At 47.9% G+C, this 17,919-nt stretch overlaps 6 protein-coding genes across 6 annotated transcripts; 4 read left to right on the forward strand and 2 right to left on the reverse strand.

The window, feature by feature from the left end:
• Positions 1 to 4: 4 nt before the first annotated feature.
• On the reverse strand, positions 5 to 1,382 carry TRUGW13939_03355 (uncharacterized protein; the record flags this gene model as incomplete). The annotated part of the gene is made up of 4 exons (XM_035486539.1): positions 5 to 758; positions 808 to 926; positions 980 to 1,050; positions 1,121 to 1,382. 4 exons carry the CDS (start codon positions 1,380 to 1,382, stop codon positions 5 to 7), a joined length of 1,206 nt encoding a protein of 401 aa, XP_035342432.1.
• A 253-nt stretch (positions 1,383 to 1,635) lies between these two features.
• TRUGW13939_03356 (uncharacterized protein) lies at positions 1,636 to 4,289 on the forward strand (the record flags this gene model as incomplete). The annotated part of the gene is made up of 6 exons (XM_035486540.1): positions 1,636 to 1,883; positions 1,939 to 2,032; positions 2,090 to 3,072; positions 3,123 to 3,253; positions 3,380 to 3,429; positions 3,486 to 4,289. The coding sequence occupies 6 exons, from the start codon at positions 1,636 to 1,638 to the stop codon at positions 4,287 to 4,289; spliced, it is 2,310 nt and encodes a 769-aa protein (XP_035342433.1).
• Positions 4,290 to 5,076: 787 nt separating this feature from the next.
• On the reverse strand, positions 5,077 to 6,025 carry TRUGW13939_03357 (uncharacterized protein; the record flags this gene model as incomplete). Its single annotated transcript, XM_035486541.1, has 5 exons — positions 5,077 to 5,229; positions 5,287 to 5,421; positions 5,497 to 5,694; positions 5,821 to 5,848; positions 5,958 to 6,025. The coding sequence occupies 5 exons, from the start codon at positions 6,023 to 6,025 to the stop codon at positions 5,077 to 5,079; spliced, it is 582 nt and encodes a 193-aa protein (XP_035342434.1).
• A 1,741-nt stretch (positions 6,026 to 7,766) lies between these two features.
• TRUGW13939_03358 (uncharacterized protein) lies at positions 7,767 to 10,820 on the forward strand (the record flags this gene model as incomplete). The annotated part of the gene is made up of 6 exons (XM_035486542.1): positions 7,767 to 8,183; positions 8,242 to 8,876; positions 9,183 to 9,349; positions 9,416 to 9,751; positions 9,823 to 10,173; positions 10,231 to 10,820. 6 exons carry the CDS (start codon positions 7,767 to 7,769, stop codon positions 10,818 to 10,820), a joined length of 2,496 nt encoding a protein of 831 aa, XP_035342435.1.
• A 1,756-nt stretch (positions 10,821 to 12,576) lies between these two features.
• On the forward strand, positions 12,577 to 14,150 carry TRUGW13939_03359 (uncharacterized protein; the record flags this gene model as incomplete). The annotated part of the gene is made up of 5 exons (XM_035486543.1): positions 12,577 to 12,705; positions 12,758 to 12,827; positions 12,881 to 13,029; positions 13,084 to 13,489; positions 13,543 to 14,150. 5 exons carry the CDS (start codon positions 12,577 to 12,579, stop codon positions 14,148 to 14,150), a joined length of 1,362 nt encoding a protein of 453 aa, XP_035342436.1.
• A 2,157-nt stretch (positions 14,151 to 16,307) lies between these two features.
• TRUGW13939_03360 (uncharacterized protein) lies at positions 16,308 to 17,324 on the forward strand (the record flags this gene model as incomplete). Its single annotated transcript, XM_035486544.1, has 3 exons — positions 16,308 to 16,343; positions 16,398 to 16,648; positions 16,712 to 17,324. The coding sequence occupies 3 exons, from the start codon at positions 16,308 to 16,310 to the stop codon at positions 17,322 to 17,324; spliced, it is 900 nt and encodes a 299-aa protein (XP_035342437.1).
• Positions 17,325 to 17,919: the final 595 nt, after the last annotated feature.

The raw sequence follows: 17,919 nt of genomic DNA on the forward strand, positions 1-17,919 counted from the left end.
AGTTTCAAAATAAAGGGTTGTAGAACAAACTGAAGTCGACGTTTTCGAAAGACACAGTGTTTGGAGAGAACATGCGAGCTTTGAAAGCAGCATTTAAGCTGTCTTTCGTTTTATCCCCTTCGACTTTCATTTTTCCAAGACGCAAAAGTCGGCCATCCCGAGTGTATACATATAGGGCTTTGTCCTCTCCAGGCGATTGACCTGAAACTTGTCCACGTATGAACGGCACCCCGGGAAGCAATGCAAGACGTTCACTCTCTGGGAAATGATCTGGAGCCTCTTTGATTTCCTCAAAGATGATCCTTTTCTCCTCGTAACTGGGACTATCCTGTCCTTTAGATAATTTGGTAGAAGCAAGTGCCTTGCTCCACAAAGAACCTAGAACGCGCTGGCGACGGTTGATATCGGCCCATGTCCAGTTCTGCCAATTCACATGACGGTCCTCAGGAGTTATCTTGGTCGCATTGAAGTTGTCGCTTCTGTCCGCTGTAGCTCGCCACCCGGCATCTTTCAAAGGCGGTACAAAGACCCGATTCTGAATGCCTTTTACCAGCATTTCAGCTCCCTTGGGCGCAAGTAAGGCGAGAAGGTCGGATACTGTACATGATTCAGGGTTCGGTATCGGAAACCCGGGGGCGGGTGTTTGATCCAGTATGACACCGTGATCAAATTGTTTATGATGAAGCGTCTGTAGAGTTATTCCAGTATGCGTTTGTCCCGCGAGAAGTGTGTGATGTAAAGGCGCGGGGCCCCGAAAACTATCCAATTCAGCAACAACATGACATATTTCGAGAGAGAAAAACTCACACCGGAAGCAGCGAAGGGTGTACGTTAATTCCTCCATACTTTGCGGCTTCCAATAATCTGGATGGGACGAATAGTCCAAATGAGACGGCGACGATCAGGTCAACGGGGTTTCTGGGCGGCTTTTCAAAGCTATTAATTGCGAGCTCAAACTTTCTTGAGTTTCCAATCTTACTGTCCAGCCGGTAAATGTGTCTACCTCGTGTATTGGGAGTCCGAGCCTGGTGGCAACATCCTTGATGGGAACTATGAAGCGGTTTCTCGTCAGTAACTCTGTGTCTCAGGCAAAGAGCTCTTCAGGGGTAGGTAGACCTACCTTCGCGAATCTCTTTCAATCCTCTGCCTACCTTTTTGCCGGGCCGACAAACAACTTCAATGGATTCAATAGACTGGGGCGCTCGCAGCTGTTCCGCATGGAGCGCGTTCAGCGAAGCTATGCTGAAGTCGTCTGATCCGCAGAAAAGGATGCGAAGGGGTTTGCTTGAACTGGTCGAATTCCAACATCGCTGCGGTCCATAGCTTTGTCGTTGTAAATGGCTGCGTATACTGAGCAGGCCGGGCAATCGATAAAAACTCATGTCTTGAATGTAACGAGGAAGCTCGCGTGGGAAAGCTGGATAGAGGTGGAGCTGCAGGTGGAGCTTGGGAGTTGGAGCCGTTTTAGCACTTTAGCGGCCGTTTGTTGCCATGAAGTCATCGCGTCGCGCTCTAGTTGCAATGCGCTTGTTCGGCACTTCACACAACTAAGGACTCAACGCGCGAAAGTTATCAGTGCATCGACTTGCTAAATAACTCCCGTCTGAGTCGGATGGGTTATTCAATAGCTATGAGATGACTGAAAGCGAGCCTGTGTCTGTGGTCCCTGCACAGCTTGCGTTTCTAACCATCTACAACCCCTCACTCGGCAACACAGACGAGACGATTGAGGATCAAATCGTCTTTTATTCGTCCCAACCGACTCGTCCAAGATCAAATGCAGGCACCTCCGCTGAAGATCCAGCATCGGGCGAACACAAGGATGATACGAATCAGAGATTGCGCCAGGTTGGGCTGGCGCAGGGCATGGTGAATTTCGCCAAGTGAGCTTTCACGTCCGGGTCAGCTTTGGCAGTACATTGCTGATAAAACGCCCAGAAACTTTTCAGGTGGAAAGGCTGTGGACAACATTGAAACTGAGAAATCGCGTGTCGTTCTTGACGAGTTGGAGACCGGCTGGTGGATTCTTGTCGTGGGTGGTCAACTTTGCAGGTTTCTCGATATGCCCAACTGATCAAATGAAACACAGTCCATAGATCTTACACGCCTTCCTTCCTCGAATACCTCCTCGGATTTTATTCCATCTCGAACGGAATATTCGTCGCGCGAGTTATTTCCACCTCAGTCCATAATCCAGCAACTACGCCGAGCCCATTCGATATTCCTCCTCCACCACGATATATCTTTGGACAATCTTTACAAGCGTGTAGGGAGACAAACCTTTTGCAAGTTCCTCAACCGTTTCTGGAGCAAGTTCATCAGGAACTGGCTGGTGCTGCTCAATGGAAATCCAGCAGTGGATATATTCAATGGCATCAAACTAGCACTGGGTGGTGAACTCGGCATTGGCGTTGGAGAAGAAGAATGGGGCAGTGGGGAGCGAGAGGTCCTTGAGGATTTTGTGTCCCGAACAAATGGCCTCGTGGACTTGGTTGTCTCCCGATTCGGCGATATTCCTGAAAAGGCGAATCATGATAACAGCAATACTGAGTCAGAAACTCAGCCCTGGCTAGGCTCGGATCATATCCCGCAGCCGTCTGATGGCGTGATATTCTCTGGCGTGGGCTCTCTGTCACAAAACTCTTTGGCGCGTATATCTCACTGGATGGAATGGATATACAGATATGGCGGAGCCGCATACGGCGTGGATGAGAATCCAGCCTCAGTCCGTCGGCAAAGAAAGACAACAAAAAGACGCCCAACGGCTGGGATTTCTCCACTACCACACCACAAGAAATCAAAATCAAAATCTCAGACGCAAAGCGGGAGGACTTCGCCTGGGATTCCGCCGCCTCTAGTTATCGCCACGGCTCCGTCTACGCCGTCACAACCACAAACAGAAAACCAGGAAATAGAGGACAGTATGTTCGGCACCGAAGCTTTGATGAAATATCTCACTCTAGGATATGGCTCGGCATGGAAGTTTCCAAACTTGGCAACAAATGACTCTACTGAGACAACAGATACAGCCAACAGCCCTGGGAAAGACACCGCTGGTCAACCAATATCTGGGTATGCTTTTTTGTGTAAATTTGACATATCATGTCTAACTTGAGCAATAGGGATAACCAAACTGACGAGAGTTTGGGAAAGTTCATCATTGGTCTAAAAGACGACTTGGAAGAGGAAATGTCTGATGAGGATAGCGCTGAAGGGGTTGCTCCTGGCACACCTCACGTACAAGGAGAAGCTAGTAATAGCCGGACTTTATTGAGGACGCTACAGGTAGAAACAGTGGAATCGGTAGCACCAGGCAGCGATGAAGGCAAGTTCTAGATGTTTCCAAGAGGAGACAAAACTAACTGGCATTAACTATTAGAAAACAACGCAGAGAGATCCTATAAAAAACTGCAAGTCTTGGTTTATGTGGTATGTGTAAACCCATATCTACACTGTTTTTTAAGGCGTTGCTAAAAACCTCCAAGCGTCGACCGTTTATGTTCATCTTCCTGTTCGATCTTCGAACGCCGTCCCTGTCCCTGCCTTCGTTCTACCGCAGTATCCATCACCAACTTGGCCCTTTGCAACGGCCTCTTCTATCGTCGACGTCCCCACATAACGTCTATCGCCGAATACAGCTCTCGGACGCCGAGCAGCCGGGCAATGGCAAAAGGGCGCTTTCCATAATTGAGAACCCCATATACGATCTAATCTACGACCCAAGCAACTTAACAGTCCGCTCATCCATTCCCAACATCCCAGAGCCCGGCATAGGAGGAGGACCATCGACTTATGCATCCCCTTTCGCAAGTCCCGGCAACAACAACGGGCATGATAAATGGACTCGCGTCGAAGCCCTCAACGTACACAGCCAGTTTCTGAGCACATACACAGACACGCGCTCTCGGCCACTCGAGATGGAGCGAACGTGCAAAACCAGTCGTGGCTGGTGGCTCGTCTGGGTGCGCGTCAACGACGGCGACGACCACCACCACCACCAGTCTGTAACGCCTAGCCAGACTGATCAGGAGCAGCCAGCTAGTTTCAAAGAAGCCTTCTTAGTCCGAAAGGCCTCCGATTCCTTATCCTCAGCTGCCAGTGCTCGGCAGTCTCGCGGTGGTGGAAGCAGCGGAGTCCGGTTCCTGCGAGATCTCAGCGGCGCATCATCGTCTCTGGGTGCTTTGGATTTCAATAATGGTCATAGTAATACTGCACCAGGCAAATTAGCAGAAGGGCTGGGTCTTGATGCGCACAAGTATATTGAGAGCCTTTTGAGTTTGAATAAATAATGATCATATATACGCAGCTGGTTTCAAGTTGTTTTTGGTCTTACATGTTATGTTATATCAATATATCAATATCAATCTACAGTTTAAAAACATTGCATGACGGCTGGCTACCATGCAAAATGTCAAAATACAAGTAATACCATTCTAAAATAAAAACAATGCTCATGGATAGATAAATAAATGTGTAAACCGAAAGATGATGTCCTGGACGTAGCCCGTAGACATGGCTTTCCCCTAACTACATCAACACCTCCACATCAAAAGAGAAGGCGTGATAAATTTGACTGGGCTGACGTCCACATTACTCTCTTGTCTCCAATCTCCTACACTAGTGGTGCTGCCCTGTTCAATGCTGGAAAAAAAAAAAGAGAAGAAAAGGGCGAAAGCAACGGTTGTCTAGAACCCGGCAATCTTTGTCATATATTCCCACTTGTTTGGCATCCACTGCGAAAGAAAACGAAGGGGAAAGACCGGAAAGAGAACGCCATCCTGAAATTCTGCAAACAATTCAAGAGATGAACATGGGGAAACAGGCGGAATTATAAAAAAAAATAAAAAATGAAATGGAAATAGAACAGGCGCGGCAAACAACGGACAAATGAGAAAAAGCAGAAAATTAGGAAACTTCGACCAAGATAGTCACATAGCCAGCATACGTGCCCTGTGATTCGAATTATCCACATGAACCCCAGGGCAATACATGGTCACGACAAAAGAACCATGGATGGGAAGGCGTCCGTATTCGTTGCACATTGTCGCCGAGGACCTTAAGCATGAAACAGCTAGATTACAGGACAAGGCACTTGCTCTTTTTGCTCTGAGCCTTGGTCAAAAGGGCCGCCCGTGTGGCAGTCTCGAACACTTCGCGGACACCGTGGCCGGTACGGGCAGAGCACTCGAGGTACTTGTAGGCACCAATCTTCTTGCGAACCTCCTCGCCCTAAAGTAGGTGTTAGTGAATGATATGAGAACATGTCAAGTCATGTTCAAGACGCACCTGTTCGAAAGTGACGGGTCGCTGAGAGGTCTTGTTCAACTCATCAATCGTCTTCTGGTCGTCACGGAGATCGACCTTGCAGCCAACCAAAATGATAGGAAGGCCCTGGCAGAAGTGAAGAACCTCGGAGATCCACTACAGTATTGTTCCAAGTCAGCGGGAGTCCTTATCAGTTATACCGAAACGGCCGGGCGAGAATAAAAAACGAACCTTCTCCTGAACGTTGTCCAAAGAGTCTGGGGAGTCAACGGCAAAGCAAATCAAGATGACATGTGAGTCAGGGTAGGACAGCGGTCGGAGACGGTCGTAATCTTCCTGGCCAGCCGTATCCCAAAGAGCCAATTCGACACGTTTGTTATCAACCTCGACATCGGCCACGTAGTTCTCAAAAACGGTGGGGACGTAGACCTGAACACATCAAGATAGTCAGTAAAAGCAAGATCGGTTTGATCCCGGTCGCGTGCCCGATGGAAAGAAGGCGAGCACGTGGCGTTGGCGAGCGGGAGGGCAGAAAAGATGATAATGGTAGCTAACCTCTGGGAAAGTTCCCTTGGAGAAAACGCTAGAGAAGGAAAAGGAGTTAGCATCTCTGGCCTAGACGGTTCAAGTTATGCGGGTTGGCGATGTGTTTTTTGGGGGGGTGGGAGACAGCTAGGACGGTGAGGACTCACATCAGGAGACATGTCTTACCGCAGGCACCATCACCCACGATAACGAGCTTGCGACGGATTTCAGCCATCTTTGACTACTCGAAGCATCTCCAAGTCAGCATAAAGTGTTCAATAAAAGCAATAAAAAGGAGCTGAAGCCAGGGGAATAGTGACTAGGCGGCGAGTGAAGCAGCGTGCCGGTTGTTGACGTGTGGTGAGCAGCAACAGCTGCCATGACAATGGGGGGGGAGGTGCCACCTACAGTCGTAAGACGGGCTCACAGGTGCGAAGATCAATCAAAAAGCTGGACACGAGCAGGTCAGACGGAGCGAAAGAGGTTGTGAGAAGGGTAGAACGGCGATACGGACAGGTTTGCAGGATAGAATGATGGATTTGATTCCGAAGAGAGGATGGAGACTGGGGGTGGTGGTCTGGGTATGGGAGACTTGAGCAGCCGACGCTAACTGGTATTGCTGGGGCTTAAGGCGGTGCTTTGCCCAGGACCTGGTCTCACTGGGTGACCGCCTGGTTAGCGAGGCTGCCTGCAAACTCAGGCTGCCACATTTGCGTCTCGCGTGCGCGTAATCAATACCGTTCCGTACCGTACCGAGTCGTCGCTGGCTCCGCCCAGGGCCGTTATCCGCCACTCACACAGGATCACCGCGCCCCGCTGGTTATGACGCGAACGCGTACCGGAATTACGGGTATCGTGCGGTGGCTGAGCCGCTGTGTTTGTTTATGATATATGTGGCTTGCCGGGGTGTCCCGCGTTTCTGAGTGGCCGGTGTTTCAGGCCAGACCCACTATATCAGTGGCGCAGTAAACGGCTCAGGGATGGAAGTGTACGCCACTACTCTGCTTTGGGGCTAGCGTGTAGTTAGTCTCCCTCCTTCAGATAACTTCCCCAGCAGGTAGGTCGTCATTAGCAACCAGCGAGCACACAAAAACAAGATTAATATTAATGAAACACCAGGCAACATTATTCTTTTGTGACCGCCGGCTCGAATAACAATAACAGAGCCAACATACGCCGACTCATACGTGTGGGAATCTGGAAATAAGTCAAGTCCTGGACGGATCCGCAGCCCCACCGCCGCCGGGCGTACGTAACTACGTACAACCTGGTACGGAGTACGTACTTATAGGTTACCAGTTACCGCGAGAAGCCGGGTCAGGCGTCCTCAAGGTGGAACTGCACATCCTTGTACCATTATTATCATCATTAGATCTGGTTAAAAACACTGCAAATTAACCAGAGCTTATTATTATTTAGCAACATTAACCAGGTGCTGGTTAGAACGGTGGATGGAATAACATTCGATTGCGGCACGTGGTCTGCTATAGCCGGGAATTTGTTGCGGCAGTTTATTCGGTGGTTTTGGAGTTCTTTTTTGTCTCAACATCGTCCATGTCATCTTTCATCTATTGCTGATGGTGCAGAGTCGATGTCGACATGTAGAAGAATCGCACGAAAATAGCTATTGAGCGGACGAGTAGTGAACGACATTGCTGAGTTAGTTGCTTTTTGGATATGTCTGAATATGCCGGAATATGTAAAACTTCATCATTTTCCCCCGCGTGATTCCAGATCATACAGAGAATAGCCAAGCTACAAGCAACCATTATACCAGTATTACTCTAATATTCCATTCTCCAGGGCCGTATATTGCTATCGCCGGTATACTGAGTCTGGCAGTGCTGCCCCGGTGATCACGTGACCTCGGAGCTTAGTAGAGCCGCTCAATTTTCCCAAACATCTCCGACCGCCCGAAGCATCCAGCCACGACAGCCACCCATTGCAGGCGACATTCACGTCGCCTAACCTTCACAATGCAGAACGTCATACGCCGGACCACCCTCGCCAGAAACCAAGCGGTGCGGAGGGTGAAGATCCAGCAAAAGCAAGAAGTGCGCGAGGAAGTCAAAAACTTCCTCCGCGAACAGAGTCAACGAGAGAAGAACAAACACCAGCTAGCAAGAGACTCCAGGCTCCGCCGACGAGATGATTGGTTACGCGGCGCTATAGCACCAAAGTTTGATTCGGGACTGCAGGCTGAAACCTATGGAACAGCACCCCCGTTCGGAATGGCGTTGCCAAAAATTCCGAAACATCTACGAAGAAAGTATGTCAACTTTGCAAAAGGAGACCGGGTCGCGATCTTGAGGGGCCAAGACAAGGGGAAAATAGGCGTCATAGAGTCTGTCGATCTGGAAAGAGAGTCTGTTACGCTCAAAGACCACAATATCGTACGTGTTATCCTGCACTTGGGGCAAGATTGTTGCTAACATGAATTCCGCTTGACAGGCCGATGTCGATATGCCGCAATGGCTCAAGGATGCATACAACTCGAAAAACTCGGTTTCGGCTGTCGCAATCTCGCTTTCCATTAACGATATTCGCCTCGTCGTTACGCTGGAAGAAAATGGCACTCCATACGAGGCGATTGCCAAGTACGTGGTCGGAGGCTCTCCAATCATTAAACGACCCAATGCAATCACACCAAAACACACCAGGTATATTCAGGGAGAAAACATTCCGATTCCATGGCCAAACGAAGATGTGATTCCCACTATCGAAGACAACGATGCCGACACTCTTCGCCAAGAGGTTGAACATGAAACTTTCGTTCCCTCGATGCAATATGCTCCATTTGAGAGCAGCATCATCGACGAACTGAGAAACAAGTACTCCAAGTATCGAACACGCCATGACCCTGAGTGGGTGAAAGCCAAGAAGATGGAAGATCTCAAAAAGGAGTATCTAGCCACGCGGGCCATGTTGACCCCCCAGGGTGAACTCAAAGCTCGACGTCTGGCAGCCAGGGAAAAGGCTAGAAAGAGCCTAATGGATGAGAATGGCAACTACAAAATAACCAAGGATTCGGCTTCTTTCATCGAAAACTATATGACAAAGCAGAAGAGCGAAGAGGAACAAGCGGAGTGATGCGGGTTACCATAATTTTTTCTCAACTGTATTCTAGAACCTTGTATTTCACCTTTCAAATATATTTTTTTCTACTGCATTAGATGCATTCTTTATTATCTCGCTCTAGCAAACTGTAGGATGTCCTTTTAGTTTAACTAGTTTGTGGTTGTAGCCGTTTGACCTGCCGTAAACCATTGGTTTCCGGCCGCCAAGGGAGACAATCTAATCATCTGCTCTCCCGCGGAGGTAGTTTTAACTCTTGCACATCACTTTCGACAAACAATCCGATCAAATCCCTCCGACCCTCCGGAGAGGTATAGCATAACAATGGCGTTTGCTGCCATTAATTCATCCACAGCACCGAATGCCTTTTCGGTCGTGGACACTACAACTCCGCAACCGCCTGCACCGGCAGTGAACCATGCAACTATTGACCATGCTTTTGCGGGCGATGTGTCGTTGAAAAAACGCGTCTATGATGCTATCAGTAAGTGTGCAGTATCTTTTTCCCCCATATATATAAAGAGAAATTCCCTAACTGATTCCGCTCCAGGCGCCAGTCCCCAGCACGGAGAGCTCTTCCAGGACATTGCGCAATACACATCGACCTTGCAGTCGCGATTAGAAGCCCAAAGCAACAACAACGAGTCGAGACAACAACCGACAGCCGATCAGCCACTGGCTAAAAAACGGAAACTAGAGAACGGCCAGACCGCGGCGAGTGTTGATGCGAAAGATGCTCCACTACAATTTTACGCTCAAGATATATCCTTTGCGGTACCTCAACGGAAAAAATTGACGCTGGAGATTACAGCTGCAGGCGGCTACCTCCGTGCCAAGAATCAACAATCTCACAATATTGAATTTGGTATTGCTTTGCAAGATATTGGTGAGTCTCCTCTTATCGATAGTGCAGGTTGTAGGCTAGGCTAACAACGATGTTTTTTCTACTACGAGCAGAGCATGCAGTGTGCCTCCCAGTCCCTGAAAAAGCCCAACGTCAATTCAACTTTTGTATCATACCTAAGAACGGTGATAGCGTCACGACAGTGCCTGACGGCCAACCCGTTCCGGACACAATGGTGTGGACAGTTCCAGACGGGCCTCCCAAGGCAGCATTCACGGGGAATGGACAACGCATTGAAGGCAGTGAGCATGGAGAGGCTCTTATCAGACGTATGCTTGATAGCGGACTTGGTCGTACAAAGGTTATTCGACCCGACGATCGAGAATTCGTGAGCGCTACACCTGAAGCACATCGCAAGGGTGAAAAGGCATATCATGTAAAAGCACACAAGGGTAGCAAAGATGGTATGTTTTATGTGTTCAACCAGAGATAGTTTTGATTACAACTAATTGCAAGTACAGGCTATTTGTTTTTCCTTTCTACCGGTATTCTGTTTGGATTCAAGAAACCGCTGTTATTCTTTTCGTTTGCGAATATCGACTCGACCTCATACACTTCTGTCCTCCAGCGAACATTCAACCTCAGCATCGCCACCCGGGGAGACGCAAGCGAAGAAACTCAAGAATTCGAGTTCTCAATGATTGACCAAGCCGACTTTGCCGGAATCGACGCGTATTTAAAACGACATGGTCTCCAAGACGCAAGTTTGGCCGAGGCGAGAAGGGCCAAGAAGTACAACGTAAATGGGCTAAAGGGAGAAGAAGCAGCAGCAGCAGCAACAGCGGATGAGGAAGGGGCTGAAGGGACTGAAAGCGAACTCCAAAAGGCTGCGCGCGAGTTGGAAGATCAGGAAGATGAGGAGGAAGAGGACTATGATCCCGGCAGTGAAGGCGAAAGCGAGGGCAGCGGGTCCAGCAGCGAGGAAGAAGATGAAAATGGAGAAGGGGGTGGGAATGATGATGATGATGACGATGACGAAGAGGACGAAGAGGATTTGGTCAAGGATGAGTTGGGCAGCGAGGCCGAAGATGTGTCTGGCGACGAGCTATAGAACTAGCTGTCTTTGGGACTGCTAGAGGATAAACGTCACATGTAGGAGTTGGACGGTACTTTTGATAGCACCCCAAGCAGAAATAGTCTGTCAAGTAGCGCAATTACACATGTATCCTATCAGGTCCAAATCAATCCATTGCTATATACAACTTCAAGGATATGTCAATGGTGAATTACTTGATTGATTTCATGACCAGATGACCCCTATCCACCTGGTTACAGCGCCGTAGTGGCATGCTTATTTCCGTTTAATCTGCTTCTAAACAAGAATTTAATAATAATAATGATATGATGCGTATTATTCTCTCCATGAGTATTGATATATGCCCAGGATTCAGCGTCTGATTGGCCCGCGGATCTTGTTTGCCCAATGCCAGGGGCTGTATCTGCTAACCATAGTAGGCCTAGCGTGGTATTTTTACAGGATCACAGGCGATGTCACGTAACAATCCATGTACCGATCTCGATGACCATTGGTATTTGACGACTGACGAGCATAGTTTTCGTGTTTATTGTCAGGGCAGGTTGTTATGTGTGTGCGCTTTGTTTCCTGGTACCACTTGGTACATTCCAAGTTTCACCCACAAAGGCGAACCTCCAGCCCGAGGGTCTAGGCCTCAAGATTGGCAAATGCTAATTTGCCTCGGCGGAGCTCACCGTTGACAAGAAAATACGGTGCGCCCCGTAATTATGGGCTGGTTTGCCAAGTTTTCCTGCTTGGCGTAGGCGCAGCCTCCCCTGAATGGCCGGCTGTACGGTGGATATACTGTATCGGCAGTGATACCGTACGGTCACAGGCGACCTGAAGTAAAATACAGACAAGTTCACGATGCTAATAGTAATACTAGTAGTAGTAATAATAATAGCAGAATAGCAATAAAAGCAATACAATAGCAATACAACAAAATATCGAGTGAACATTAAAAATACTACTATCAAGCACGTCGGCTCGAGTCCGGTAAATTACGCAGCGCTAGGCGGTCACGCCGCCCGCCCGCCAGATAGCCATCCAAACTAAACCTCGTCGGGTCAGGTCAGGTCAGCCCCTGCACTGCACCAGCACAGCACAGCGCAGCAGCCAACAACAGCAGCATCACCAGTCACCACCCTCTCCTACCGCACCCTGCGATCGGCTCCCCTAAGTCAACCGTTTACCGGCACTAAGGAGTCTGAGCTAGCTAGTCACCTAGCCTGCTACCAAACTGACTTCACCTCCTCTGCTGTTCCCCGTCATCTCCTCCTCTCTTCCTCTGCCACTGCATCCCCCTTCACTCTGCTGTGCTGCTGCTCATCTTGCATCCAGTGCGGTCGGTTCTCCCGTCTGCTGCGCAGCTGGTCACGCCAGTCGGCCTTTGGTTTTGTCCTCCTCTCTTGACCAGCTCGCTCGCTCGTCCGTCAAAACGCGTGTTCTTTGGTGACCTCGTCTCGTCTCGCTCGCTATTCCGATCGGTCTTTTGTCGGCCGCCCAATCGGGACCGAAAGAAAATCGAGAGAACAACACAGGAGGATTTCCCCTTGGCCTATTGATGTCGACTGTGTCCAATTGACAACCTGCCGCTGTGATCTTGTTCGATGCTGCCACAATTCAATTAGGTACGCTTTTCCCCGAAGTCTGCTAGCCGATTTCCGTGGCCCCATCGAGTCGTGATAGCCTTCGATTTTGATGCTGACTGTGTCTTGAAGAAACCAAAAAAGGACTCCTAACCTCGTTTATACCTGTTGTCGATTAGCATCCGTGCAAATCCCTTTTCACCATGTCGTCCTCGTCGTCCAACGTCGTCGGTGTCCACTATCGGGTGGGAAAGAAGATCGGAGAGGGCTCGTTTGGTGTTATTTTCGAGGGCACAAACCTTTTGAACAGCCAGCAAGTCGCTATTAAATTTGTATGCATCCCACCGTGAGTTCTACTTTTTGCTGTCGCTGACTAGCCACCAGGAACCCCGGAAGAGCGATGCTCCCCAACTGCGCGACGAATACCGAACTTACAAAATTCTTGTTGGATGCCGTATGTATCCTGTTCGTCCATCTTGGGTATTTATTCGCTAACCGTTTGAGCAGCCGGAATCCCCAATGTCTACTACTTTGGTCAAGAGGGTCTCCACAATATCCTGGTGATCGATTTATTGGGACCCAGTCTCGAGGACCTTTTCGACCACTGCAACCGTCGATTCACCATCAAGACTGTCGTTATGGTGGCCAAGCAGATGGTAAGTCCTGCTCACCGGCTCCAGTGCCACTATGTGTGCTTACTCAATTGTTAGCTTTCCCGTGTCCAAACTATCCATGAGAAGAACTTGATCTACCGAGATATCAAACCAGACAACTTCCTCATCGGACGTCCAGGCAGCAAGGCGGCCAATGTGATCCATGTCGTTGATTTCGGTATGGCCAAGCAGTACCGTGATCCCAAAACTAAACAGCACATCCCATACCGGGAGAGGAAGTCGCTGTCTGGAACTGCTCGTTACATGAGTATCAATACTCACCTTGGACGCGAACAATCGCGAAGGGATGACCTCGAGGCCCTTGGCCATGTCTTCCTATACTTCCTTCGAGGTGGTCTCCCATGGCAAGGACTGAAGGCTGCGACCAACAAGCAAAAGTATGAAAAGATTGGTGAAAAGAAGCAAACAACTGCGGTCAAGGATCTTTGCGATAGTTATCCAGGTAATTGTCTTCTGTCGCTCTTTTCCTTGAAAATCATACTAACGATTACACAGAGGAGTTCAACAAGTATCTCACCTACGTGCGGAATCTTGGATTCGAGGACACACCCGACTATGACTACCTTCGGGACCTCTTCACACAGGCTTTGAAAAACACTGGCGATGTTGAAGATGGAGAATATGACTGGATGAAGTTGAACAATGGAAGGGGCTGGGAATACAAATCGTATTCGTCGCAACACCACGGACATGCCAACAACCAAGTGCCAAACACTTCGTCCCACAATTTGCACGGCACTCAAGCCCGCCAGAGCTCCAGACCCGGTATTACCGCTGACCGTTTAAACGCCGCGCAACCCCCTCCGCCATCTCCAGGGAGACCCGGAGCTGGAAAGACGCGCGATCGCCCAAGCGGCTCAGGCGTTCCTCACGCAAAACGCCAAAGCGGGCCGGCAGGGGGGCATGAGACCTCGACGCCCACAGCGTCGACGCAGGCTCAGTTTCAAAACTCGAACGCTAATCTTCCAAGCCGTCTCGCGAGTCCGCAAGCAGCCGCCAACACGCAGCAATTGCCGGGCCCGCAAGGCACCAATGAACCAGAGCCGACGTTTATGCAGAAAGCCATCAGGGCTCTGTGCTGTGGTACGGGTCGGAAATCTTGAGTCAATCGGCGTCGCGCTAATCGATATCGACTATAGGTTGAGATTAGCTTCTGGTTAACTTCTTCATCTTCTGTCATTGTGGGATGCAGATAACAATTCCCACTGAGCGTTTCAAGATGCGTAAAGGATGCGCATTCCTCCGTCGTCCAGGTTTCATTGGTCTCTTGTAGCCGTTTTCGATTAATTGTGCACAGGAACGCTCGCTTTACGACGGCACGGCCATGATGGAATTTGCAGTCAGTTTGTTTTGTTTTGATTTTGTTTTGGCTTTTCCGTCAGTTTCTACTTGCACATGGTATTGAAATTGCTCATCGCCTGCTTGATAGGAGTACTTTGAGCCTGTGTCGAAGTAATTCTACTCCTGGCTCTTCATTGTTTATTTGTCGAATTCTCGCATGAGCCAGCTCTATTTTTTCCTTGCTTTTTTCTCTCTTCCTTTTCCTCTTCTCTCGATTGCCTGTCTCATATCACTCATTTATGGCGCTATACATGCTGGACCGGCGAATGTTGGAGCGTACTTTCAATTCTTTTTTTATTATTATTTCCCTTGTTCTTTTTTTTACATTTATCTAATCTTAGTGTATCTCCAAGTCGAGTGGGATATACCTCGGGTATGTGCTGGGGACTAATCAGGACTCAGCACACCGCTATAAAAAGACCCCCGTCGGGAGGTGGTGATGGCGAGGGCCAGGACTGAGGAAGATCAGGAATGGAGGCGGTATAGAGATGTGATGGCAAGTGAGGAGGTTCTATTTTTTTTATTTTTGATCTTTTTAGAGTGTCTAATAGTTACGGATTCCGTTGGATAATTAAAAGCGGTTTACATTTAGTTTTTCCGGTGTATTGTGTTTAGTTGTAGGAAAACTGCCAACAGCACATGCGTAAGTAGATAGATGCCTTTGAAGGTTGGTCGGTCAATGTCTACAGTGAAAGTATGTAGAATTCAGTACTCTTGGCCTTGTCGCTATGTAACAGGATCGTTGGATTTGGTACATGGCAAGAACTGATATAAATTTGATTCCGGAGTCAGCGTTTCGCTAGAACCCTTGAGGATAAATGTGTCATTCATGTTTCTATATTACATGTACATTTATTTTACAGATTCCAGAGAGTATTTGGAAACGTTCAAGTTGGAGAATACGGTGATGTTTGATGTCAACTGCACATGTAGTTGTGGAAACGAAATCAGGAACATATTTTTAAAACATGAATTAATACCACGGCGCGTTAAATATTCTAGGCAGTGGGTTTCTTCTTGTGAGATTTCTATGTTGGATAGGACTAAGAAGGCAAGAAAGAAGGAGTAGCTACTAAGAAGAGAGTATACAACCTTTCGGGGTATTATACTGTCAAGAAATATATATATTGTTCTGAAAACTCTAGCATTCTTTTAAAGATGTAAGGAATAAATTAGATTCATATCTAATAATTGAACATTTAATGGTTTGGTGGATGAGGTCGAAATCTGACACCGGTAATACAAATGATGAGCATAGGCTAGTAAGCGACTTTATCTCATTGAAGCTGCTGGAAACCCGATCAAATATATGTATTATATATGATCCATATTCTAGGCCATATTAAGAAATATTAAAGTCTTAATTGCTAACACACTAATGAGAAACCACAACTGCAGCCTATCAAATTATATATCTGTTCCGGGTATGTAAGCCGCTATTTCATTTATTTGTGTGCACTTGACACCAATTAATGAGCAGACTAAAGTAAATTCCCCACAAAGAGGCCCATGGCTAATGTTCTGTGACTGCATCGTATTTACTAGCCAATTGCTGCACACGAGGGAGAATAAGCGGGTTGTCATATCTCGGCTTTAGTTCGATGTCCGATGCCATGTTACGCTAACATTCCACCTCGTAGATCCTAGAATGTATTCAGATAGACGCACCTATTTATATATATTCTAAGACGGAAATAAGGGCAGATCCGAAAATAAAAAGTCTATAATAGTGTCGGCTTACAAATATTGCTTCTGTATCCTCGATCTCCGGGTGAAGTCCGTCCTAGGCAGCCAAAGCCGTAAATAGACTGTTTACTATAAGAACTAACCGCTGCGGTTATATGTATACGTATTTTTATATATTAAAACAAGCATTCTTATAAACCGCTATATTGCAGATAACACTCTCAAAAAAGAAAATGGCACGTACAATCAAGAATGTGGCTATTGCAGGGGTAAGAGCAACATAAGAAACACCACCTTATTGTCCCGAGTTAACAAGCTGTCAGGCAAGTGGCAATGTCGGAGCTCGAGTACTCGATGCATTACTCAAACTAGACTTCAATGTCACAGTGCTTAGTCGCAATTCCAAACCTTTTCCGGCTGCTGCTCGCGTCAAGGTTGTCGACTTCACCTCGAAGGAGTCATTGTCTGCGGCCCTCGCTGGACAGGACGCAGTTATCGATACTACTTTCTCGCCGGAGATTGAAACACCTCTCCGACTCATTGATGCGGCGGCTGAGAGTGGGGTTTATCGCTTGTTCGTGAGCCTGTACCAAACAAGGTTATATTTCCTGGCTAATACTTAAAAAACCCTAATCAGTATCACAAGTGACTTTGGACTCGATCCTGAACTTCCAGGAATTCATGACATGCCTGTTTTTGGCCGCAAGAAAGCCTCTTATGAGGCCGTGAAAAACCATGCAGCTCAAAACCACCTGACGTATACCTTGGTAGCTTGTGGTGCTTTTCTTGACTGGAGTCTGTCCTCTGGGTTCTCCGGCCTGAACTTTCAAGAAAAGAAAGCCTTTATCTTTGGCGATGGAAACAATGTTGTCCCATGGACGACATTGGAGGATGTCGGCATAGCCACCGCGAATGTGCTTGTGCATCCAGAAGAAACCTTGAATCGCCCAGTCTATGTTCACTCAGCGTTTCTGTCGCAAAACCAAATTTTTGACGCAACAAAACAGGTTTTGGGGAGTGAAGGGTGGGATGTCAGTTATAACGACATGAAACCTCTGTTGGACAATGCGTTGGCAGATCTCAACGCCGGCAGAATCAGTGCTTCGGTTTTTGAAGTACAAATACAGTACTGCCTAGCTACCAAAGCGCTTGCACACCCCTGGGCAAAAGATGATAGCTCCCTATTGGGACTGAAAGAGTGGGATTCAGAAAAGGTAAAAGCGCTGATTCAGACGATTGCCCACAAATAAGTGCAAATTTGAAGATGGTCATAATAGAGTGAAAAGGATGTACATATGCATATAGTCCGTCATGGTTAAATCACATATTACTCAAACTTCGCTCGATACCTATATAACAAATATGTGCGACGCTAGGCGGCCCAGCACGTCGCCGCTTTATGCTCAGCCTGGCTCGGCTTGCTTTTGGCGCTCGGCAGGCCTGTATCGCTTTTGAAGATACGTTCCTAGAGTCAAGGCAATGTCGGCATACACTGACTGCTTGGAGTCAGTTCACAAACAAGAAATTCATGAACACTGAAAGAAAAAGAAGGAAGGAAAGAAGGAAAGAACGAAAGGAGATAACATTGTCTGTGTTGAAGATACAATATGAAAAGTAAAGGGAAGTCATCAACACACCGGTGTACACAAGGGTATTCCATTGACTTTGTGCCCTTGAACTAAAGGCTTTGCATTGTCTTTAGACAAGTCAAGCTGCACAATAAGTGATCCAGACATCTGCCCGACTTCTTCGCGTACAATATTGTAAACTGTAGTGTTCAGCAAGGGTGGCACTGTTGTTTTCCTGTCTTCGTACTGGCAAGAAATTGGAGGATCACCCTTTCGC

This window comes from Talaromyces rugulosus, chromosome II (assembly GCF_013368755.1).
Source record: "Talaromyces rugulosus chromosome II, complete sequence".
In the NCBI taxonomy this organism is placed as follows: Eukaryota; Fungi; Ascomycota; class Eurotiomycetes; order Eurotiales; family Trichocomaceae; genus Talaromyces; species Talaromyces rugulosus.